The sequence below is a fragment of the Amaranthus tricolor genome, chromosome 3, assembly GCF_026212465.1.
Source record: "Amaranthus tricolor cultivar Red isolate AtriRed21 chromosome 3, ASM2621246v1, whole genome shotgun sequence".
NCBI lineage: Eukaryota > Viridiplantae > Streptophyta > Magnoliopsida > Caryophyllales > Amaranthaceae > Amaranthus > Amaranthus tricolor.
Genome location: NC_080049.1, coordinates 8,195,133 through 8,215,053, shown reverse-complemented (window position 1 = coordinate 8,215,053; position 19,921 = coordinate 8,195,133). Strand labels below are relative to the sequence as shown.

The 19,921-nt window shown below is 32.4% G+C and overlaps 2 protein-coding genes and 1 pseudogene across 2 annotated transcripts; all 3 read left to right on the top strand.

Moving 5' to 3' along the window:
• Positions 1–4,321: 4,321 nt before the first annotated feature.
• Positions 4,322–5,992, top strand: LOC130809432 (uncharacterized). The gene is made up of 2 exons (XM_057675216.1): positions 4,322–4,728; positions 5,066–5,992. The coding sequence occupies exon 2, from the start codon at positions 5,140–5,142 to the stop codon at positions 5,572–5,574; it is 435 nt and encodes a 144-aa protein (XP_057531199.1). The 5' UTR covers positions 4,322–4,728; positions 5,066–5,139; the 3' UTR covers positions 5,575–5,992.
• Positions 5,993–6,152: 160 nt separating this feature from the next.
• LOC130809535 (5S ribosomal RNA) lies at positions 6,153–6,273 on the top strand (annotated as a pseudogene).
• Positions 6,274–9,245: 2,972 nt separating this feature from the next.
• Positions 9,246–14,718, top strand: LOC130809431 (cytochrome c oxidase copper chaperone 1-like). The gene is made up of 2 exons (XM_057675215.1): positions 9,246–9,428; positions 14,134–14,718. The coding sequence occupies exon 2, from the start codon at positions 14,144–14,146 to the stop codon at positions 14,369–14,371; it is 228 nt and encodes a 75-aa protein (XP_057531198.1). The 5' UTR covers positions 9,246–9,428; positions 14,134–14,143; the 3' UTR covers positions 14,372–14,718.
• Positions 14,719–19,921: the final 5,203 nt, after the last annotated feature.

The following is a 19,921-nucleotide window of genomic DNA, read 5'->3' as shown; positions in this document are numbered from 1 at the left end:
ATATCAGTGAAAATTGGAAAATGTGACTTTTAAGGCCTTTGTTTATGGGAGAATTGGCAACATGATGTAAGAATGATTCTGTTAGTATGTTTCACATTACAGTGGTAATAATTTTTCTTACTTGTTAGTCATGTTTCACATTAAAGTCATGAAGTTTATACCAACTTTATATAGGTTAAGGAGTATGGAAGAGAACCTACTAGTTTAGAATGGCAGAAAAGATCACACGTTAAGAATGGTGGTTATGTGGATGGAACACGCACTCGAGAGTTTATGGTATGTAACAAGCTATAAATCATAATATCTTTAACCTTTATGAAATTGCACATATACATATATATAATTGTGATATGGTAGGAAACTGCTGAACATATAGTGGACAAACGTCTTTGTACTTCAGACCAAACTCGTGAGGTGATTGAGACGGAAGTCTTTAATGAGTTGATGTATGATGCTGAAAAACCTAATCAACGTTTAGTTGGTTATAGTGTTGAAGTTACTAGAAACCATGTATTTGGTCCCGAAGCGTAATTTAGGAAGGCCAAGTTAGGTAATGGTGGAGTTATTTTGAGTGAAGTAATGCGTATCAAATCTTACCTAAGTGTCTGCTTAGAGAAACAATGATGAAGTTTTGTCACAACTTCGAAAAAGAAATGAAGATCTTGAAAAGGAAAATGAAGAACTAACAGCTAAAAATGATCAAATTCTTGCTCAATTTAATCGTGTGTCTTCTTTTATAGAAAAACTTGAACAAACTCAAGGATAGGTTAGTATTTTTATGCAAAATGAAGAAATCTAATTCATACTTGTATAATATTATGGATTTATAATAATATATGTTTTATATTTAATTTTAGGTTGAGAGAATAGAAGAGGTAACGCAATCTATGTACGTCCATGCTGGTATGTGGTATTTATTTATTTATTTAGTTAATACTTGTATAATATTGTGGATTTAGAAAATAAATGATTTATTTAGTTTATATTTAATTTAGTTGTAATAGTTTATTTTTAATCTTGGGAGAATTTCCACCTTTTGAGGTTTGATGCGTTTGTCGTATGCTTTGATTGTTGGAATTTGTTGATGGGTGGGTTTAGATTTGCTATTTTATTGTTTGCAGGTGATTTTGAAAATTTTGGAATGTTTATTTTACAAATGAAACTTTGCCGAAATTTCTATAGAATTATTTAATCGAATTTTCTAAAAAAGTTAAATTTTAATGATAAGGAGTTTAGTGTGTTAATGATCATCACTATTAACTTGTTTCTTTATGTTGCTCTTGTTTTTATAACTAAAGTAATCATCAACCCCAATTTTTTTTTTGCAGGTTTTAACTTTTCATCTAGCAGACTTAGCTTGAAATGCAGAAGCAAACTTGTGGATTACTCTCTTAGATTACTATTGAACTTCTTATGTTGTAAAGAAAACCTCAATACAAACTATGTTGTATACCCTTTTAAATTTGTTGTAATGAATATAAATATTTTGATATTTGAACATATTGTCCGTGGTAATTTGCGCCATATATATACATATGGAAATTAATTGTGAATCGCTTTTTATTTTAAGTATATATTTTTTGGTTGATGAGTAAATTATATGCCATGAGCATGATGTGAAAAATTGTACATTGCCTTTTGATGGAAAAGTACCCAAGCAAACACTAAGCAACTATGTAAAGGGCTTTTAGACACTTTAGATGTCATGGTTAGATTTTTAGTGTTTTTGACGCTTTAATATGTCTAAAACACAAATAGTTTAGACGCTTAAAATTGTCTAAAAAACACAAATATTTTAGACGCATTAAAGTGTCTAAAATTCAACTCTCTGTCACAAATGAGTTGATCACATATCAAAAAGTAAGGCGGCAAAAGTCTTGTAACGAACAAAGCGTCTAAAAGAAAAGCATTTTTGACAACAAATAGCGATTAAAAGAAAGAGTCTAAACGGTTTGTACACATGATTTTTAGACATTTTTTAAAGCGTCTAAAAGATTTTTTTAGACACAAAGAAGTGTCTAAACACTCCGCCTTATTCTGTCTAAAAACCATATGTTTTTTTGTTGTGACGGTCAATTAACGTTTTTCATTAAGTAGTAGACATTTGCAGAGAAATATATCACATTAGATAGTTTTTTGCAAAAAAAAAAAATACATAAGGTAATTTTTTACAAATAGACCAATAGATTAGGTAGTTTCTTATAATATATAAACACTAATAATTTGCATTGACATTGTCATTTATAATAATTAAAGTATCTAACAATTAAGCTATTTACAAAGGTCCATTTTCATCGGCCCTTATTAAGCTCTTTGTAGCCCGCTCCATTTTAACTGTGGTAGAGCCCGTTTTCGGCTCGACCCTTCAACCTGACCCTCACAAAGCCCTTTTAAAAACGGGTTGGATAAGAGTTCAAAATGAAGGTCCATTCCGTTCAACGCCCTAGTTTAGACATAACCACTGAAATCTGAATGAAGCAACCACTTTTGCCAGAGTTCTTGTTTGCCCATTTATGAGCTCATTTAGTTATACCTTATGGCATTGCTCTTTCTTTAGCTTCATTTTTCCTTCCCTCAGAGATCTGTTTGGCATAGAGTTGAAGTAACAGTTTCAACATGTGAATTACAACTAAAATTGAGATTCATATAACCTCCAACTAGGCTAATGTACATTTAACAAGATCTTGAATAACTTCATACCATTCTACTCTATAAAATATACTTTTAACCAAATCTCCTAAAAAAATTAGCTATAGTTTTGTTTGAACAAGCACCAAATTTTTTCGATAAATTTATGAAAACAAATTTCACCTAGCTTTTCCCTTAATTTTCTCAGTCTACCCTATAAAAAAATTAAAGAACAACTTCATTGCATTGTGTAAAGGTAAGTAAAGAATACACATTGTCTTCAAGCTTTAACCACATTATGTTCACACATACCACTCAAGAAATTAGATTGAATTAATTTATTCAATTTATATTTCAAATAAATTTTTTGTTACTCATTGCAAAAAGATAACATTTATACATTTATGATGTTTTCTGATGAGGCATATTATAAAAGTTTATTTTTCATACAAAAAATTTATTTTCTATAAAAAGATTTTGTCACACTAAGTTTTTTTTAGTAAAGATTTTAATGAGCCAACTATAATACCGTATTTAAGAAAAGCATTTAAAGATATCAAGAGTCTAAAATAGTGAATGCATTATTCCACCAAAACAAGTAAACATTTAATTTATTACTTGTCAAATAAATGCTAAAACTAATGATAATTTTTTAATAGGAAGACTAATGAGATTTAAATAGTAAATTTATACTACTTGTGTTTTTCCGTACTCAAATTTAAAATATAACTTATTTTGAGAATTTAAAGCATTCAATTATTAATTTTATAAGGATACAATGATTTGATACATGTTCATATTGAGTGCATGAGTTTATGAGTAATGAAAAATATTTACTTCATGAAGAACAATGTGATTATAGTATGCATTGTAGTAATGATGGAAAATTTTGAGTAATTTCATATAACTAACAGAATTTGATGTGATGCCGATCAGGTGTAGGTAAGTTACGGACTCGTCGTCATAATCACCATTGATTTAATAATGACTCTTCCTTTTTACAGCTTTTCTCATTAAACAAATGTTTTTCTAATTCAGTTGTTTAATGAGCGGGTGATATTAACTACATGCTTAGCTTCACGAGAAACGCAAGATTTGGATCATTCAACTCCAACTCTATAACTAGAGGTTAATTGGTGAATTAAACAAACAAGAAAATCTTATTTGCAATTTTTATTTTGAAGAGTCCACAGTTAAACACATTTACGTCTCTCACTATTTGATCTCTTACTTTGTGCCACAAGCAAAGTCAAGCATTTATTGTATCTCTTAACACATTTTAATGTGTTGAAAGAAAGTTAAATGTGGTAGAATATTGTTTATCAAAAAATTCAACCGTCTTGAATATGATATTATATTTTCTATAAATTTTATATTCGGATATATTTCATTGCGCAACAACTTAACATGCCAAATGAATACAATTAACATGCCGAGTGAATACAATTGGAATGACCTTCACAATCCATCCCTCTTCACATTTTCCCTCAATTTACATCAATTAAATGCTAAAAGAAATACCAAAAAAAGGAAAGTAGGAGTTGGGTGTTTTGTGTGCTTGAGAACCTAGAAGAAAGAAACAATGCCAACTAATCATGAAATCAAACATCAAGGCAATTAAATATAAATATTAATTAATTAATTAATTAATTACTTGTTTTATAGATTCATCCAACCAGAGGATGTCTCCCCTCAATCCCCATCCTCATTCAGTCATTCCCATACCATCTTACCTTTACCCAAATCATAAGTCATAATATTATTTTTAATCTCATCAAATCTTTTTTATTACAGTTGTAGAACAAATCAAATCATAAATAATGGTGAAAATTGGAAAATTACCAAATCCAAATTGATTCTAAAATCCCCACCAGGCCACCCTTTTGGTATTTTCTCCTTCTACTCATTTAACGCCAAAACTTTGCAAGACTTTTGTTTTGTTTTCCTCTCTTTCAGTTTCAGTCCTCATCTTCCACAATACCCATATTTGTCAAAGTTTTCAGATTTTTGTCTCTTCTTTTTTTCATTACAATCATATATGAGATGGGTTTTCAAGGGCTCTGTTAATGGAATCAAAAATTGACTTTCTAGAAGAATCATGTAAGTTTTTTGGATTTCTGGGTTGATTTAGTTTATTAGATTACTCATTGATCTTGTTGAGCTAAGATATACAAATTGAAAATTTTCAAATATTCATATTTCATTTGGGTTTTCATTATTTCAATTGAATTATTCATTATTAGGCTATGCCTAATATGTCAATTGTAATATTAGGGTTTAAAGGGTTTTACTTTAAAGTTTGCATCTTTAGAAATTGATAATTGCTTGTGTTCATGTAGATTTGTATGTGTGTTAATGATGTATTCAATACATTGCTTTTGGGTATTTAGTATTTAAAATGATGAATTAACCCTTTTGTTTATGGGTGTAAAATCAGGTTAGAGATTTGAAAATTTTTCATGTGCTTGCTTGAATCTGGTGGAAAGTAAGATATTTGGAAAATTCAGGGAAATGGGATCTTCTGGTTTTACTGTTATTTGCCTTTTACATTCAGTAATTGCTCTTTTTTGTGGAGCTATGATGATGTTTTATACAAAAGAGATCTCAACATTTGGTCATGGTAAAGAAACAAGTAGCAAGCTCCAAGGATCTACTCCACATGATGAGTTATTGATCCAAACATCGGATTCATTTTCGGGTTTGCTTCTTTTTATGATTGGTTTTCTTCTGTTCATGGTTGCATTTGTTAAGGACACAAAATTTCAAAGCTTTTTTGCCAAGGGATGTGTGATTCTTCACCTTTTAATGGCTGTTTGGAGGGTTTACTTTGAGAGGAAACTTGAGGATCTTGCTCATGATTTACCTAGACTAGTTATTGGGGATGTTGCATTGTCATTATCCTGGGTTTTTTTCCTCGTCTACTCGTGGCGAGAGAAGTATGATTGAGCTTCATGTGGATGAGCTTTTACAATGGGAATTGTTGAGCACAACATCTGCTTGCGTGTTTGTTCATTGGTGTATTCTTGAATGATGTAAAGAGTTTGATTTGGAGATAAATTTGATCCTGAATACAGTTGTCTATGTTTTTTCTGAGTGAGATTAGACTTCCCCACACCCTCTTCTATGAAAAAGGAAAAAAAAGTGTTTATATTGGTATGTTCTTCATTTTCTGTTAACCTATATGCACAGCTTAGAATGTAAATTTCAGTAATAATAAGACTATCATTGCAAGTATTTTTTGAGATTATGAAGAGTAATGTTCACCATATGGATTATTAATATAATTGTTTTTATTATTTTATTACAGAATGGGTTGAGAAACATGACCTTACCCGGGAAAGTGATCCTTGCTCTCCAACTAATAAGACCTATTGCACAAATATATATTTTGATTTCTCATTAACTCTTACTATATATTACTCCTATCTATTTTGTAGTGCATATAAGAGACTTATAATTTCATTTCTACATGTTCTTATGTTGGTGCTTAATAAGAGAGATTACTTGTTACTATCCAATTATTTTGGTGCGATCATACCAGCACTAATGCACTGGATCCCATTAGAACAACACAGTTAAGTGTGCTCGAGGAACTGGGTAGTACTAGAATAGGTGACCTCCTGAAAAGTGCTCTTGTTGCACTCCTTGACACCTCTTTGCCATCACTACCAAGGTAGATTGTGTAAATTGACCCTCCAAATATCCATAAGTGGTAGCCATTTAATGACATTGTGGTAATGGAATGTTAATGTTGTAATCAGAATATCATGGCAAGTTGAATAAGAGTAAGACTTAGACACGTGACGAGTCATTGAAGAATGGTTTTTCGAAATGAGATTCTGAATGAGAAATGTTAGAGTTGAACAATCCAAATGTGATGTGAGAAAGAAGGTTTTGGATATGTTCTGTACTTTTGCTTAGTGCTCTTATCTATGTTTTGAAAGTAAGGGATGCACTTTAAAGTTGTACCCTATATTCTTATGCCAACTTCATTAACCATTGTCTGCCTTTACTTGGTGGTCCTTCTGTGAAAGAAATATTGGAGAACATGGTAGTTTGACCTGTTGCATTCTTAAGAATCCAACAACAGACCTTTGTAGTGTCACACTTTATAAAAGGAGTTTTTGCTTGGCTGGACATGAAGTCCTCTATATATGTAGAAAGTGTTTTTTTGTTTTGTTTGGGCAGAAGAAGCTGACTTCCCAAAGTTTTCACTGATTGTTATGAAAAAATCGTTGGTGAACCTTTGGCTACAAGGTGGTCGGCGATACTGACCAAACCGATTTCGTCGATAAATTGTTGGTGATACCGACTAAAAAAAGGGGGTTTTGGATATTTTGGTCGCAATTCAAATGCTATAATGTAGTATTGCAGGGCTGGCCCTAGATAAGGACAAGAAAAGCCTGTACCAAAGGCTCAAGGGCCTGTGCCCAGGGCTCACAAAAAAATTAGATCGAAATTGCTTTCATATATAGTGAATTTGAAACCTTGTGTAATTTAAGCTGATTACATTTCATTGGGACTATGTTGGTGGGGGTTACAAACTTACAATGTGTGCACACCTAAAATACCCTTTTCCAATCTTGTGAGATTAGTTTTCTATTCTCTTTTTTGTTTCAAGTCTAACATTCCTGGGTAAATTGTGTGAACTACTCCAAGTATCTATTGTGAGTGGGTACTATGATAAGCTTTATTTTATGTTAAATATGTGTAGACTTTTGTTTTACTTTATCATATATTTTATGTAGGATTTTTAGCACTTTTATTAGATACTTTGTGTTAGGGATTTTTTGGAGCAAAATGTAAATATTTAGTTGATTAGGATCCCTTAATATATTTATATGAATTTTGAATGTAAAATAAGTTTAAAATCACGAAAACTTTTGAGTTGAAGCAAGAGAAGATAATCAAAAATAAAGAATTAACAAAATAAAAAAGAGAAAATAAAGCGTCTCATCAAAACAAACATATTTCTCATACTGTATGAGAACTTTTCGAGACGTCGATTATAAATTAAAAAAGTGGATCTTAGGTTCAAAGCATTATGTAGCGCGACCAAAACCGATAACGGAACATAGGAGATATGGCTACTTGAATTTCAGTGCACAGTGCAGGCAAAAGCGCAGGCGCATGCTTCACAGTGCGAAGGCATGCAACTTCAAGCCCCAATTTCCTCTCGGCAATTGATCTGGTTAATGCTTGCTTCGTACAAGGCGTGCTCGCACCACTTAAATCACGAGGTTGCGCGGCTCTCAAGCTAGTCAAACATATATTTCCTTTGTAGGTCTACAAATACTTGTCATATTAGCAATTCGTGCACTAGTTTATTTACAAAAAAAATAATATCCTTTTTGAAAAACTTTCAATTATAAGAAAAATAATTTTAATAAAACATTAACATCTTGGATCTACCTAACAGAAAAATTACTATTCCCTCCATTACTTAAAAGATATTCACATTTTGCACTTTCAGTTGTTTTTGTTGTTTTATTATTTTTTATATTAAGATCACAAATTTTGGATATAATTAATCTTGTTCATTCTCATTTTAATATTTTAATAATATTATGGTCTCCAAATATTTTTCACTAACTTTATTTTAACATTTTAATATTTCTTATGATTTCTACATATTTTTCACCACAATCAAAAACTTGTATGCGGCGGCCTTACGCGTGCGACAAAAAAATTTTGTACTTATCGAATTTAAGCCTTAAAGCACCCATTTCACGACTTAAAAAGTCAAATCTAACACTTAAAACCCCTACTCTAAGCCTTAAGCTTCCTTCTCCAGAGACTTAATTTAATTTTTTAGCTATTGACTTCAACCCTTAAAACACTCATTACACCACTTAGAATGTGAATTCTAACTTTTAAAACCCCTACTCCAATCCTTAATTTTATATTTTACTTACGTATTCTAACTGTAAAATATCCATTTTAAGACTTAAAATGTCTATTTCAATGGTTTAAAGTTTGTCAAATCCAAGACATAAAATGTCTATTTTAAGGTCCAAAACGTCCAATTCAAGCTTTAAAATGATAATTTCAAAATTATGGGTTGGACCTGTGAGTGGTTGTACATATGCGACCATCTCACAGAAAAATTGCTGATTAAATATTTTTTTAATAGCTATTTCTCATATTTTTTTCCACTAAATTTATTTTAACATTTTTAATGCTTATAGTCTCTATCTTTTCTCAATAAAATTTATTAGAAAACTTAGACGTTAATAATCCAACCTTTTCATCGATCTACTGTAAATGATCTCATTTTTGGATTATATTGTCAGTAAACTAAAATAAAGGTTGGATTATTAATAGCGAATTAAGTGAAAATATTAGATTATTAGAAAATAATCTAAAAATAAGATTATTCACAGCGGGCAAGCGATAGGTAAAATTATTAATGTCAATTTTTGCTATTTATTATTCGATGCTTGGGTTAACAACTTTTAAGGAAAAAAAGAAATATAATTCATAAATGATATGATTTAAAATTAATTGATTCAACCTAAAAATATTCCGACTAAAAATAACCTAACGAACGCTTTGACATGTCTAGTGTCGTGTACCATTTTGTCAAAGTCAAAAGCTTAATGTCATGTACTCGGGTGGGCCGCTACAAGCTCCTGGACGCCTCTAGATAAACGTGTGCAGTCTCTTGCCGTTGCGTCATTGCATTCGTTCGAAACTTCTCTTCCAAACTCTCAAATCTTCCGTCTCTAGGCCCTAGCCTCAGTCTGCCTGCTTCTTTCTTTGCGGAATACCCACGAATTATATTTAAGCCTCGTTTAAAGGTTCGTTTGTTTATCTCTATTACCTTGAATCTTACTATAATTTACAAACTCTTAGCTTGGATTATGTTTTTGTGTTCGATTCTAAATCTTATTATAATCTGCTGGTGATTTTTGTAGGATTCAATATGTTTCTTTTACATTGGTAATTATGTTTGTTGGGATTGCTTGTCTTGTATGTTTAGTTCAGCCATTGCTGTGCACGCTAACTGTTTTTCAAATTGTCCGGTTGAATGTTTGAATTTCGCATCTGTTAAGTGGTTCTCGAACCTAATGTGTCCGTTGATGAATTGGGTTTATGCTAATCACTCTAGTTCATTTGATATTTTGATTAGTAGATTTGCACGCTCGTTCATTCACTTGTTGAACTCCTGCCACTTTAGTGGCTGCGAAAAATTAATACTCCCTCCGAACCACCAATTTAGTTGTCCCATTTGCTTAGACACGGTTATTAAGGGTGGCGTGGGGTCATTAAAAAGGTAATAGTTGGGGAAGTAGTGAAGGGTTATTTAATTAATTAGTTTGGGTAAGTAGGGTATATGGGGGTATATTCGTAATTACGTGTGTAAACTAAGGGTGTTTAGGTAAAAAAAATTCACAAACAAGGAAATGTGACAATTGATATGAATTTGCCAAATAAGTAAATGTGACAACTAAATTGGTTGGGAGGGAGTACTATATTTGGATAGCAATTTTAGAGAGAAAAGAAGGGAAGGGAAGGGAGGGAAGAGAAAGGAAGGGAGGAGAAATGGAAGGGAAGAAACTCTTGTTTGTTTAGGAGGAAAGGAAAGAAAAAGGAAGGGGGTAAGAGTTTTCCCTTCAAGTTTGTCCAACTTTGGAAAGATTGATACCTTAGAAAAAACATTCATCTAATCCCTTTCAACTCCCTTCCTTCCAATTTTGTTATCCAGACAAAGAATCTTTCATCCTTTCAAATCGCTCTTCTTCCTTTCCTTCCATTTCCTTCCTTCCAAACACTCTCTAAGGGGGCAAAGGTATGAATCATAGATTTGGATTGAAAAATATGGGGTGAAGCTTTAACTCTTGATGTTTTAGTTTTTACTTATTTTATAAGAATAACAACTTTATTCTAAGACAACCATTCTGATTTTTATAGATAACAATAAATAGCAACTATATTAGTGAAAAAAGCTCAGGGGAAAGGTTTTGCCACTGCTTCAACCTGCAGCCCGCAAAATGATATAAGAAAGACAACTTAGAATTGGTTGCACTTTCAATTGTTCGTTGGAATTTGATCATTGAACATTGGATGAATTTTATTGACACCACCATTTGTGAACTCCTAGTCTTGCCCTTGCTTTTGTCATCATTCATCATACCTCTTTAATTCATATGTTTAAGTCTAGGTTCAATGCCTTTCATTATTTCATGCATTGACTCACACTCTTAAACACCATCATTAAGTCACACACTTAATCACCCATTAATCCTATCAAGAGATACCATCTCTATGTGCATGACTTGATTGTGCACTCAAGTCACCATTAACACTAACAGTTGATCTAGGAGTTCATAGAAATGCTACGCACGATGAAAGATTTTCTCTTTTCCTCTTCATTGTCATCGACATTTTTGATTTATGGAAAAGCTTATTTAGATCCTCCCATTTTGAACAAATTGATAATAATAAGATATAATCATAACCTAAGTACATTTTATAATGCATAACAACAGATTTTTAAAGAATTGAGATATGTTTACCAGAATATTAGCCAAATTCACCAAATGTTGTTTGTGTGAGACTCAGGGGAGCACAAAATGTAAAAAGATGCGTCAAAGGTTTGAGGATGAATCATGATGGGTAGAATCGTGCTTTGGAAGGTTCAATGGAATATATTAGGCGACTTGGAGGGGAACATGAGTGAACGATATAAGGCATTATGCAGGGGTGATATGTTATATTTAGAACAAAATGTGTTTAGGATATATGGAGAAAAGAAGAAGTGAAATTTAGATGGATGCAATTGCTCTTTGTTGATACAAAAACACCACAAGCAATATATGTTTAGATGAAATAAAGGTAAATTGACCTTATTGATAACGAAATACCTAATAATTAGATACTTGCAGATACACTAGAGTAATGGCGTGACGAATGTATGGAGATAAATATGAATGATAAATGACTGTAAATTGTTCTTTGTTAGAATATGAACACCACAACAATGGAACAAGTTGAAAAACATGTTTATGGACACAAAAAAAGAATAGCAACTTTGATCTCTAATGATACATACACACTAATACGCCTCATTAGAAACTAATGGCCTTCAAGATCGTAGGCCATGCGCCACCATGAACAATTCTGACTTTCTTACACTAAGTTCTATTCCAGTAACAAAGGGAAAAACAAGATGAAACAAAGTTTCCAATTTTTCATAAATTTTCTTAACTTTTTATTCTATTACACTTAAGTATCTATTTTTAACAAAGCCAAAAGAAAGAAAGTAAGCAATGAAATTAGAAAGTTACAAATATTACACTATCATTTTACATTCATCTACCTAAGGAGAAGTTATGTAACTTGTAAGAGGAGTAACATAACATCTCATTTGGGAGGGAAAGTTCTTTTGAATGCTTCTTAAGTTCACACGTACAAGCTTAAATAAAATTCCTTGTGGGGGTTTCTTAACTTCCAAGTTACAAATATTACACTATTATTTTCTTAACTCCTTGTTTTTTGAATGATGTTTTGGAGGAATGAATTTCTGATTTTGTAACCAAGTTTAAGTGATCATCGTATGGAGGGAAGAAACAATTTTCATGCTTTAATAGTTCATACGCCATTTTTGGATGTATCTCATTTTGGTGGTTATGCAACTCTATTTCGAACGGGCTTTGCAACTTCCATGCAAGTTGTAATTTCTTAGTAACTCTTTCGTAATTTCCAATTTCCTTATAGATGATGTGTGCGCTTGTTATGAACACTTATTACATATTTTTAAGTAATGAAACTACTAGTCAAAGTGTAACATTCTAAGAGAAGAAAAGGATAGTTAGTAAGCTTTGGTTCCTTGATGATAAAGACACAACATATATGAGTCTAAGGCTCCTATGATCACCTAGTTGAAATGTTTAATGAGAGTAAATATGATAAGTTGATAAAGACACCACACAACTAAAGATTATGGATGATTTGATGGAAGATATGGTATGTCATTGAAGGGAAAATGGAAGGAATATTGTTAATTATATGAAAGAAGAGAGAATTTATGATTTGGACTTAAAAGAGTTATGTGAAAGATGAAGAGATTAAGAAGATGGAGTATGAGTATGAGTTGTAAGTATGTTTGTTGATAAAACTAACACAACAAGCATATAGATATGTGTACGCAGTTGGGATGATTTAGAAGGATAATGAGACAAACTTCAATAACAAGTGGTATAGATACACCACACCAAGAATCAAAGGCTTTTAAGGTCACAAATGAGGCGCCGATTCTTCTTAAACATAGAAGCTTTCCTAAATTTATTTCAAATCCAAGAATGAAAGGTAAGACAAAGGGGTGAATAAAATTTCGTTTTTTTTCTAATACATAGTGGTTTGCATGATTGAGGACTTTTAGAATATGAGTTTGGAAACCTCTAGCTCCTTGGCGGCTTGGCCTATAAAGAAGTCTTTTAAGAGTCAGAAGAAGAGTATCTTTGCAAGCAATCTCTTTATGGGCTGTTGAACCCTTGGAGAAAGTGAGAACTTATATGTGACTGCAAACAACATTGCTGTTTGTAAGTTGTGTGTTTGACACACATACAGAGTGTTTTCTCAGGAGGGGGTTTGTGTCAATTGTGAGTTAATATTAGTTTGAGAAACAGAAAACCATTTGGTTGTGTAGAGAGGTACTTAAGGTGCCTTTAAAACACTTGTGTGTGTCTTGCATTTTTGTTCTTTTTATGTGCTGGCTTTGATCCTGTGCATCATCTCCTAGCTCTTTGCTTTTCTTTGGCCAATATCTCAAACAAAATGTTCTAGAATGAAGAGGATTATGGGAGTAAGAATGCAGAACAGATAACGTTAGGGACCAATAAAAAACGATGGTATTATCTTGGTTAGATTTCTATTTTACTTCCATTGTGGGGCTTGCAAGCTTTCACACGACATTCTTCTTTATTCATTTAAGATAGGATATGAGTAATTAAGTGCAATGAAAGTCATCGCCTTCAGTCTTCACCACTTTATAGTTTTCTATTCAACTTGAGAATAGTGTAAAATACTATCTCCTACTAGTAACATATTAGCTTGGGCACCGAGTATTTAGTTGCATAAATTTTACTCACAATTAGCATTCAAGGGTACATAATTCAATCCATTCATTTATAAGTTTTCGACCATTTTCACTTATGCCTTCGTATTGATTCATATTTGATTTGCTTCATTTACTTCCTTTTCTTCTGTTAATCCATTTTATCCTATAAACTAGACCGAGATAACTTGCTTCATTTACTTCCTTTTCTTCTGTTAATCCATTTTATCCTATAAACTAGACCGAGATAACTTGGTTCATTTACTTCCTTTTCTTTTGTTAATCCATTTTATCCTATAAACTAGACCGAGATAACCCCAACTCCTTATTTTTTCCCTGGCGAAATCTATCCAAAACTCATAAGATGTGCTGATGGTTGATATTACTTCAATATACCACTCAATATCTTATTCTTTGTGCCCTCACTTGTATAAACTTCTGTACAGGGCTGTAATTATGAGCAGCGATCTCTCATATGGAAACATCACTGTTGCTCAAAAGAATCAAGAAGTCTTGACCAAAGCTTCCGAGCAAGATCAAAAGCCAAAAAAGAAGATTTGCTGTGCATGTCCTGAAACTAAGAAGTTACGAGACGAATGTATAGTAGAGCACGGTGAAGCTGCATGTACCAAGTGGATTGAGGCCCATAAGCAATGTCTTCGCGCAGAGGGCTTTAATGTCTGATGAAGAGTCGGCATTAAAGTATTGAAAACTCGTCAAACTTTGCGAGATAGGTAGTTTTTTCTCAGATTTATACACAATTTAAATACATTCATTTGAATAATGTATCAAAACGATTTTGAGACAATTACACTTCTGTTCTTTAATGGGAAGCATTTCTTGATATTCAAGTAGACATCACGATATTGCATGCTAAATTATGCCTTTCTTTCCCTGATTCTTAACCGTCTTGAATTACTTATTGAAAGACGATTTCTCTGTTAGTCGTGCATCGATTACAGTCTCATTTTCTGTTAATCATGCGACTTCGTTTCTGAGTGGCTTCATGTATAGTGTTGGCCCATAAGCCCCTTATATTTATAGGTTCTTTCTGGAGAATTTTTTGTTGGTAACAAGTACTTTCGATGGTACTATTTGTATGCAACATTAGGAGTTTCTTGCAACTCGAAGAAAGATCTAATTCATTTATATCTTTAGTGGTGTACATGTAAAACTCATAAAAATTACATTTTGAGATGAATCAAACAAAATCTCACTTGACTATAATTTCTTATAAAAAGTCGAGAAACTTGAAACAAAGTTAAACAATGAATAGTGTACAAAGAGTACAATTATTGAATTTGACTATAATTTCTTATAAAAAATTGAGAAACTTGAGACAAAGTTAAACAATAAATAGTGTACAAAGAGTACAATTATTGAATTTAATTAAAAGCAGAGGAAATATTTATTTATTTGAACTGGAGGAAGTATTTATTTATTTGAACTTATATAGACTTAAGTTTTTTAAATAAAACAGCAATGCCCACTATTCTTCAAATTGTATCGCAGAATGAAATCAGAATAATGGATTTTTCATCTTGTTTATTGTGGAAACTGTTAAAAGGTAGGGAGAATATAAAGAGAAAGAGTAGTAAAACAGATTGATAAACTTGTATATCCTTCTTGTAGTATATATTGGTAATGAAGAATCTTGCACATATATATAGTACAAGATGCCTACAACAGTACAACAAAACTACTATTCATGAAGATAGCATTCCACATACCAATGCATTCACATGAATTGTAAACATCACTTGTAACACTCCTCCTTGAATGCATTACATATATGTGGAAATTTTATTATGACATTCATAGCCCTAAATTGCCTCATTAAAAATCTTTATCAAAAAAAAAACCCAGTGGGATAAAAACCTGATCAAAGGAAAAAAGAGTACAGTGAGCATATTTCTCCCCCTGAAGCTAACATATGTCTCGAAATCGGCACATTCTAATCTTGCGTACTAAATACTCGAATTGCCTTGACGAAAGTGACTTTGTGAATAAATCAGCGGGGTTTTCACAGGATTGAATTTCTTGGACTTTTATCTTTTTATCTTTCTGCAGATCATGTGCGAAGCATAATTTTGGTGACAAGTGTTTTGTTCTGTCTCCCCTGATGTATCCTTCTCTGACTTGGTTGATACATGCATCATCATCTTCATAAATTGTAGTTGGTGCCCTAGTTGTATCGTTTAAACCACAATCTTCTTAGAGTTTGTCGATTATAGATCTCAACCATACACACTCTCGACTGGCTTCATATAAAACTATAAATTCTGCATGATTTGAGGATGTAGCCGTTAGAGTTTGTTTTGTTGATTTTCAAGATATTGTGGTTCTTGCATATGTAAATACATATCCAGTTTGTGACTTGGCCATATGTGGATCAGATAGATATCCTACATCAGCATATCCAGTAAGTATGGCATCATTTCCTGACTGGAAAAATAATCCAAGGTCTATAGTTCCCTTTAGGTATCGAAATAGATGTTTTATCCCATTTCAATGTCTTTTTGTTGGTGCATTACTATACCTAGCTAACAAATTTACAGAAAATGCTATACCAGGTCTTGTATTATTTGCTAAATACATTAAAGCACCAATGGCATTCAAGTATGGCACTTGAAGGCCTAAAATTTCTTCGTTTTCTTCTTGTGTACGGAATGGGTCATCCTTTATGTTTAGTGATCGTATCACCATTGGGGAACTTAGTGGATGAGCCTTGTCCATGTAAAATCGTTTTAAAATTTTCTCAGTATAATTGCTCTGATGGACAAATATTCTACTTTTCAAATGTTTAATTTGTAGTCCAAGGCAAAATTTAGTTTTTCCTAAATCCTTCATCTCAAATTCCCTCATCAAATATTGAGTTGTTATTTCAATTTCTTTTGGAGTTCCAATCAGATTTAAGTCATCTACATACACAGAAATTATTACGAAATTGGATTGAGATCGTTTGATGAATACACATGGACTAATTTGGTTGTTTTTGAATCCTGCTTTCATAAGGTATTCACTCCAACGATTATACTACATTCGCCCAGATTGCTTTAATCCATACAATGATCTCTTTAATTTTATAGAAAACATTTCTCTAGGTACATTCTTTATTGGTAAGTTTAGTCCTTCAGGAACTTTCATATAGATGTCTGTGTAAAATGACGCATATAAATACACAGTTACGACATCCATCAATCTCATGTGTAGGCATTGAGAAACTGTTGAACTTACCAAAAATCTGAGTGTGGTTGCATCAACTACTGGGGAATATGTTTCTTCATAATCAATTCCTAGCATTTGAGAAAAACCTTGGGCTACAAGTCTTGCCTTGTATCTGAAAATTTCATTTTTCTCATTTTTTTTCCTTACAAATACCCATTTGAATCCTACGGGTTTTACGCCTTTTGGAGTTTGTAAAATTTTCCCAAAAACTTCTCTTTTTTCTAATGATTTTAACTCTACCTCAATTGCTTCTTTCCATCTTGGCCAATCAGGTCTTTTTCTGCATTCATTTATCGACATTGGTTCAAGATCATTTTCATCATTTATTATATCATTAGCGATGGAATAAGCAAAGGATTCATTTGCAATGATCCTTTTTCAATTCCATTTTTTCTTGGAGAAAATATAATTTATTGAGGTTTCATTATTTTCATTTTTTTCTTTTTCATTATCGGAGATATTTTGATTTTCTCCTTTATTCTCACTTTCATTTTGAGTATCATTTGGTGCACCTTCTTGTTTTCTCAATTTTTTTGGTTTTAAATCTTTTGAACCAAGTGGCCTTCCACGCTTTCTTTGCACAACAATTTCATCACTTTTTGCCTTTTTATTAGGAATTTCTATTCGAGCAGGAGTATTTGCTGCTGGTAGATGTGATTTTGTAACTTTCTTAGTATCTATAAATGCATCAGGTAATTGGTTAGCAACACTTTGTAGATGAACAATTCGTTGTACTTTTTGTTCACATGATTTTGTTTTTGGGTCTAAATATTCTAAATGCGTTGCTTTCCAAATAGCTTCCATATTTCTTTTCTGTAAGTCCACGATCTCTCCCCCTAAGGATGGAAATATTGTCTCATTAAAGTGGCAATCAGCAAATCTAGCTTGGAATTGGTCACCAATTAATGGTTCAAGTGTGGACCCATTTTTGTACGTTGAAGGGAAGCAATGGGCACATATACAGCGCATCCAAAGATTTTCAAATGTGAAATATTAGTTTCATGACCCGCTACTAATTGTATTGGTGAATATTTATGATAAGCAGTAGGTCTTAGCCTAATCAAAGATGCTGCATGTAATATTGCATAACCCCAGGCCGATGATGGTAATTTTATTTCATTAGAAGTGATCTTGCAATTAATTGCAATCTCTTAATTAAGGATTCAGCAAGACCATTTTGTGTGTGAACATGTGGCACAGGGTGTTCCACTTTAATTCCAATTGACATGCAATAATCATTAAAATTTTGAGATGTGAATTCGCTGGCATTGTCCAATCTAATACTTTTTATTGTATAATCAGGAAAATGATTTTCCAATTGGATGATTTGTCTAATCTAATACATGTGACCATCTTGTGGAAGCGTCTATTAAGACCATGAAGTACCTAAAAGGTCCACATGGTGGATTAATTGGTCCACATATATCTCCTTAAATTCTTTCAAAAAATATAGGAGATTCAGTAACAATCTTATTTACTGATGGTCTAGTAATAAATTTTTCAAGAGAACAAGAAGTGCATAAGAGCTCATTTGACTGGGGAATCTTAATATTTCTTAGTGGATGTCTGACTAAATTTTTTACTATTTTGTGCATCATCCCAGTGCCAGGATGACCTAAGCGGTCATGCCATAGAGTGAATAGCTCTTTATTGTCTAGTCTTATCACATTTATTTCAATTAGGCGTATATGAGTGAGATACAACCCCGATGAATATGCTGGCATCCTTTCAAGGATAATTTTTGTGTCATTACTTTCTATTGTAAGGCATAAGAATTATTTCTCATATATGGTTTTGGTTTCCATACGGTAACCATTTTGGCGTATTGTCTTGAAACTGATAAGATTTCTTCGAGATTTACACGAGTATAGTGCATCATTTATTACTAATTTTGTCCCCATAGGGAGTATGATGCATGCTTTTCCAGTGCCTTCAATTAATTTTGTTGTTTCTGATATAGTATTGACATTTGCCTGAAGCAATTTTAAGTTTGAAAAATATTCTCGATTTTTCAATATCGTATGTGTTGCTCCACTGTTCAGGAGGCAATGAAATGTTGATCCATTTACTGACATTTCCTTTTTTAAGACAAGAGAAGAAAAAAAATTATATTATTAAGATAAAGCCAGAATACTCAATACAAAAATATAAGTAGAGAATTACAACTTATCAAATTAAAAAAAAGGAAAACAAGTTAGAGAAACATAAAATGCATCTAGTCATCTCAAAAGATGTAATTATCTTCTTCTTGGGGATCAAGTTCGTGGAGGTTCACATCCTCATTAAAGAAATCGGAGAGATCTAAGGTGGGCCTAGATGTACTTGCTTCATTTACAAAATTTGCTTCTACCCTTTTTCCTTTGTTTTTCTGGGAAGCTTGATATAAATCAACTAAATGTTTGGCGGTATGACAAGTTCGCCTCCAATGTCTAGTCATGCCACATTATTACATGTGCTTTTGTATTTTTGGACTTGTTTAAAATTATCATTTCGAGGGGCAAATATATTTCTTTCATAAATGTGGCTACATTCGCGGCCACGAGCAAGTCTGTGACTACGACCACAACCACGGCCATAGAAATTTCCTTGTTCAAAAGTATTCATGTCGCTCTTTTCGTGATATTTTTCACGACCTTTGCCCCTTATGAAATAGTTCCCACAACCTCGATGGCGCACATTCCTCTCAATCATATTTGTCTCATTAAAGGGCATAGACCCTACAAGTCTCCTGTTGTGATTTTTTAATAATAATTCATTATTTTGTTCCGCACCAAGAAGTGTTTTCAGCAATTCATAATATTTCTTGAAGTGTCTTTCACGATAGTGTTGTTGTAACAAAATGCTATTTACTTGAAAGGTTGTTAATGTTTTTTCTATTATTTCTTCATCTATTATTACTTGTCCACAATAGACTAATTTTGATTTTATTAGATGAAGGGCTGAATTATAATCACTAATTGATTTGAAATCTTGAAATCTTAACTCTCGCCATTCATCGATGGCCTT